At 57.2% G+C, this 5,244-nt stretch overlaps 1 protein-coding gene across 1 annotated transcript in view; it reads left to right on the top strand.

Annotated features, from left to right (window-relative positions):
- Bcam (basal cell adhesion molecule (Lutheran blood group)) overlaps positions 1-5,012 on the top strand; it is an 11,879-nt gene extending 6,867 nt beyond the window's left edge. The window contains exons 9-15 of the mRNA XM_042700278.1: positions 2,471-2,589; positions 2,691-2,832; positions 3,225-3,361; positions 3,503-3,644; positions 3,733-3,877; positions 4,614-4,731; positions 4,817-5,012. Coding sequence (XP_042556212.1) covers positions 2,471-2,589; positions 2,691-2,832; positions 3,225-3,361; positions 3,503-3,644; positions 3,733-3,877; positions 4,614-4,731; positions 4,817-4,822 — 809 coding nt within the window. The 3' untranslated portion in view covers positions 4,823-5,012. The remainder of the gene's footprint in view (positions 1-2,470; positions 2,590-2,690; positions 2,833-3,224; positions 3,362-3,502; positions 3,645-3,732; positions 3,878-4,613; positions 4,732-4,816) is intronic.
- The last annotated feature ends 232 nt before the right edge of the window (positions 5,013-5,244 follow it).

The raw sequence follows: 5,244 nt of genomic DNA, 5'->3' as shown, positions 1-5,244 counted from the left end.
AGCCAGGGCAAGAAAGTGTGAGACTCTTATCTCCAGATAACCACCAGAAAACTGGAAATGGTGCCATGGCTCAAGTGGTAGAGTGCTAGCCTTGAGCTTAAGATCAGGCCCAGAGTTCAATGACGGGGATTGGGGGAAGGGGGAACAAGCCAGCTTGGGCAGGAAAATCCTTAAGACTATTCTTTTTTTTTTGGTCGGTCATGGGGCTTGAACTCTGGGCCTGGGCGCTGTCCCTCAGCTCTTCAGCTCAAGGCTAGCACTCGACTGCTTGAGCCACAGTGCCACTTCCAGTTTTCTAGTGGTTTATTGGAGATAAGAGTCTCATGGACTTTCCTGCCCAGGTTGGCTTTGAACCGTAATCCTCAGATCTCAGCCTCCTGAGTACTAGGATGACAGGCGTGAGCCACCAGCACCCAGCATCCTTAAGATTCATATCTCCAATGAACCACTGGAGAACCTCAAGTAGCACTAGCCTTGAGTGAAAAAGCTCAGGAACAGCGCCTAGGTCCTGAATGCAGTCGACAAAAAAATTAGAAATGCAAAGAGCTAAAACACAGCAGCATAAGCAAAGCATGTTTGAAGGAGCTGAGGCAGGTCAGGACTTGGCACTGGAGAAATCTAAAACTAGCAAGAGATCCCCTCAGTGGAGCCACGTGGGAAAAGGAACAGAAGATGGTGATCAGAAGAGGCCAGCAGGGCGGGATCTTGTGGCCTGTGTCAGGGAATTTGACTATGGGATCCAGAGTTATCCAGAAGCCATTGCAAGAATTGCTTTGAGAAGATCCTTCTTCATTGGAAGATGGGGTGAGAAAGGGGAATCAAGGAGTAGGGATGGGGTGTGGCCTGTGATGGGCGTGGCTCTGGGTGGGTGTGGCCTGGTGGGTGTGGCCCAGCTGGCTTTGCAGATGCCCATCAAGCAAGAAGCCCCGAGGTTCATTCCTCAGGTGGGGAGCAGGGCCAGGAAGTGAGGAGGAGGCCAGATCAGAGATGGAGGGAAGGAAAGGAGGCTCCTTGTAGGTGGAGCAGGTGGCGATTTTGCTGGCACTTGTGGGGCTTGAATTCCAGCTTTGTGTTTGATCTGCAGGCTTTGGGCCTTGTGGAGTCATCCTTCCCACCCAGTTTGCTTCATTTCATTTTCAGATAGAGTCTCCAGCTTTTGCTCAGGGCTGGCCTCGGACTGTGATCCTCTTACTTCTACCTCTCACATAGCCAGGATTATAGGCATGCGCTACCAATGCCCACGGTCTGGGCTCAGCTTCATAAAGTTTTTGTTTTTTTATTTTTATTTTTTGCTGGTCCTGGGACTTGAACTCAGGGCCTAAATCCCTGAGCCTCTTTGTGCTTAAGCATAGCATTCTACCACTTGAGCCACAGCGCCACTTCTAGTTTTTTTCTGATAGTTTATTGGAGATAAGAGGCTCACAGACTTTCCTGCCCAGGCTGGCTTCATACTGCAATAGTCAAATCTCAGCTTCCTAAGTAGCTAGGATTATAGGCGCGAGACTACAGGCACCCAACTAGGTTTTTAGTTTCTTAAATTGTTATTTAAAATCAGGTAACGGACAATGTCACCCTCATAAAGTCTTTTTTTTGGGGGGGGGGGTTGGGGGTCAGTCTTGGGACTTGAATTCACCTGGGCACTGTCCCTGAACTCTTTTGCTCAAGGCTGACAACTCTACCACTTTGAGCCACAGCTCCACTTTAGGTTTTTGAATGGTTCATTAGAGATAAGAGTCTCCGGGCTGGGAAGGTGGCTCAGTGGTAGAGCGCTTGCCTTGCATGCATGAGGCTCTGGGTTCAATTCCCCAGCACCACTTAAGCAAAAAAATAGAAAAAAAGCCAGAAGTGGCGCTGTGGCTCAAGTGGTAGAGTGCCAGCCTTGAGCTGAAGAGCCGAGGGACAGCGCCCAGGCCCAGAGTTCAGGCCCCACGACCGGACCCAAAAAAAAACAAAAACAAAAAAAAGTCTCATGACTTTCCTACCCAGGCTGGCTTTGAACTGCGATCCTCAGATCTCAGCCTCCTGAGTAGCTAGGATGACAGGCGTGAGCCACCAGCCCCATGCCACAAAGTCTTAAACCACATACACATGATGAATGTGGATTCATGGGAAGGAGGCAAAAGCTAGAGCTTGAACAAGCATTTGGATGGAGGCTGGGGCGGGGCTGGGGGGGGGGGGGGTTGGGGCTTGGAAGCAGATCCCTTACTTTAGTCTCAGGGGGGCTCTGGGATCCATCGCCAGACAACACAACAAAGCTTGGGGCTCAGCCATCAGCCTGGGAGCAAAGTGGACCTGGGCTTTGATTCCTGGACTTGTAGATTTTGGCCTGAGGGCCTAGGTGAGAGATTGGAGGAGGAGATTGGGTGGTGTTCTTACCCCCAGACAGCCCTGCAGAGTCCCTGGTTGAGGTGGGGGCTTTCTGGGGTAGGTGACATGCTATCCCCCACCCCGTTCTGTCCCCCCCCCATAGACCTGGACCCCCTGGAGCTGAGCGTAGAGGAGCAGCTTCCCGTGTTTCTCAACAGCAGCCTCACGCCTGTCCATTGTTCTGCCCACGGCCTGCCCAAACCCACCCTCCACTGGACCAAGGTAAGGGGTGGGGGGAAACGGAGCCCCAAGTCTCCGACCCTCTGCTTGGCCCCCTTCACCTGCTCACAGCCCTACCTGGCCTTCTCCTGTCTCCTCCCCAGGATTCTGTCCCCCTGGAGGATGGCCCCACACTCTCCATTAGCAACATCACCTTTGATTCGGCGGGCACCTACCTGTGTGAGGCCTCCACGCCCACCGTCCCCCTCCTCAGCCGCACCCGGAGCTTCAGGCTGCTGGTTCAAGGTTCGAGACCAGGGACGGCTGGGATGGAGACAATGGCACTGTCTTCTCTCTTCTCTTTCTCTTTTGTGTGTGTGTGTGTGGGGGGGTTCCCTAGGACTTGAACTCAGGGCCTGGGCACGATCCTCGAGCTGTTTTTGCTCAGGGCTAGGTAGTAACTCTACCACTTGAGTCACAGCTCCACTTCCAGCTGGCTCATGGGAGATCACGGACTTTCCTGCCCAGGCTGGCTTTGAACTTCGACCCTCAGATCTCAGCCTCCTGAGTAGTTAGGATAACAGGCTTGAGCCACCAGAGCTCAAGGAACTCTTCTTCCCCTCCCCTTCCTCTCTTTTCCCCTTCCCAGGTCCTTGGGCCTTCCGCTCACTTTTTCTGGGATCCCCCATTTTGCACAGGGTCACCTGAGTTAAAACCCTTAGAGATGGAGCCCACGCCCAAAGATGGCTGGACGGAGGGGGACGAAGTGCGACTGGCCTGCTCCGCCCGCGGCTACCCAGAGCCCACGCTCACCTGGAGCCAGCGGGGTGGCACTGTAAGGGACAGCCCTGAGCACCCCCCCAACCCCTAGCCCATCCCAGTATTGTGTATTATCCCTGCACCTCTGGCCTGTCCCCTGTCCCCCTCGGCCCTCGCCCTGTAGCCCAAGGGCCGGGCCTCATCCAGGTCTCCGCAGCCCCCAGAGCCCAGCGGAGGCCCAGGCTGGGTGAGCAGCGTGCTGACCCTGAAGGTGAGCAGCGCCCTGGGCCGAGAGGGCGTCTCCTGCGAGGCCTCCAACGTCCATGGCAAAACCAGCCACGTCTTCCACTTCGGGACGGGTGAGTCACCCCTCTGGGGAGCCAGGGGTGGGGTGCTGGCAGGCCCTGCCTGGCAGGCTGAGCCCACCTCCCCACCCTGTCCCCACAGTGGCCCCCCAGATGGCCCAGGCCGGCGTGGCGGTGATGGCCGTGGCGGTCAGTGTGGGCCTCCTGCTCCTGGTCGTGGCTGCTTTCTACTGCATGAGACGCAAGGGACGTCCCGGCTGCTGCCGGCGGGCGGAAAAGGGGGCCCCGTGAGTCACCCCAACTTCCTCCTAGCTTCCCTCAGCCCCCCAGCCCGCCCATGTACCCCAACCCCTCTCCCCCACCTCTCCCCAAATACTCCCAGCCCCCTACCCCACCCTCCACTCCACCCCCCTCCAAATCTGTCCGCCTCGACTCTCCCCACCCTGCTCACCCCAAACCCTCAGATCTGCCTCCATCTCTCTCCGTTCCAGTCTTTTGTGTTTTGGGGGGAGCTGGGGTGGAACCCAGGGCCTTGTGCTGGCAAGGCAGTACTCTTCTACTTGAGCCTCACACCCCTAGTGCTTCTGTTTTGGCCCTAGCGGATTAGAATTCTCCTTGTATCACAGCTTCCGGAGTGGCTGGACTTACAGGCATGTACTACAGCCCCCCTGGCTTTGTTTCCACTGTTGTTGATCTTATCCGGTCCTCAATCAGTCCCCTAGTTCCTTCTCCTTTTAAGTCGGTCATGGGGCGCTGTCTGGGCGCTGTCCCTCAGCTTTTCAGCTCAAGATGAGCGCTCTACCACTTGAGCCACAGCACCACTTCCAGTCTTCTGGTGGTTATTTGGAGATAAGAGTCTCACAGACTTTCTTGCCCTGGCTGGCTTTGAACTGTGATCCTCAGATCTCAGCCTCCTGAGTAGCTAGGATTACAAGCATGAGCCACCAGCACCCAACCCTAATTCCTTCTTAGGGGTGACCCCCATCCCCAATTCCACCCCCCCCCCCCCCCCGCCTTCCCCAGGCCACCAGGGGAGCCAGAGCTGAGCCACTCCGCATCTGAGCGGCCGGAACACACAGGCCTCCTCATCGGAGGCGCCTCTGGGGGCGCAAGGAATGGCAGCGGGGGCTTCGGCGATGAGGTGAGCAGGGGCCTGGGATGGGGAGCAGACTGGGCCCTGGGCAGCCTAGTGGACATGGGCTGAGTTATCCTCTCTCTCTCCCCAGTGCTGAGTCCAGCCCCCCCCCTCCCCCCCCTCCCCCAGAAGCCATCACTGGACCTGACACCTTGGACATGCGGGACAAGGCCCGCAGGCCTCCGCCCCCTTCCTTCTGCTGCCTACCGGGCCCTCCCTTCCTTCCTCCACCGCCATGGCCTCGGCCTGGGGCGGGTGCAGTGAGGCTGGGAGGGGCGGGGGGGGGCTTCCTCCAGGGTGTGTGTGTGTGTGTGTGTGTGTGTGTGTGTGTGTGTGTGTGTGTGTGTGAGTCTCCCAGGCCCAGAATAGCTGCTGGACACCAGCCCAGCACCCGCCAGCGCCCGGCCAGCCCGAGGCCCCGAGGGTCGGGGCCTGCACGGCTATTTTTACCTCCGCCTCTCTCGCCGGTCCTCCCCCACCTGACTCCATCTCTGTCCTGCTGCGTAGTCTGACACTGGA

Source organism: Dipodomys spectabilis, unplaced genomic scaffold (assembly GCF_019054845.1).
Source record: "Dipodomys spectabilis isolate Male_0828 unplaced genomic scaffold, ASM1905484v1 ptg000266l, whole genome shotgun sequence".
NCBI classification, from domain to species: Eukaryota; Metazoa; Chordata; class Mammalia; order Rodentia; family Heteromyidae; genus Dipodomys; species Dipodomys spectabilis.
Note: the sequence above shows the minus strand (reverse complement) of the source record. Positions and strands in the feature narration are given on the sequence as shown.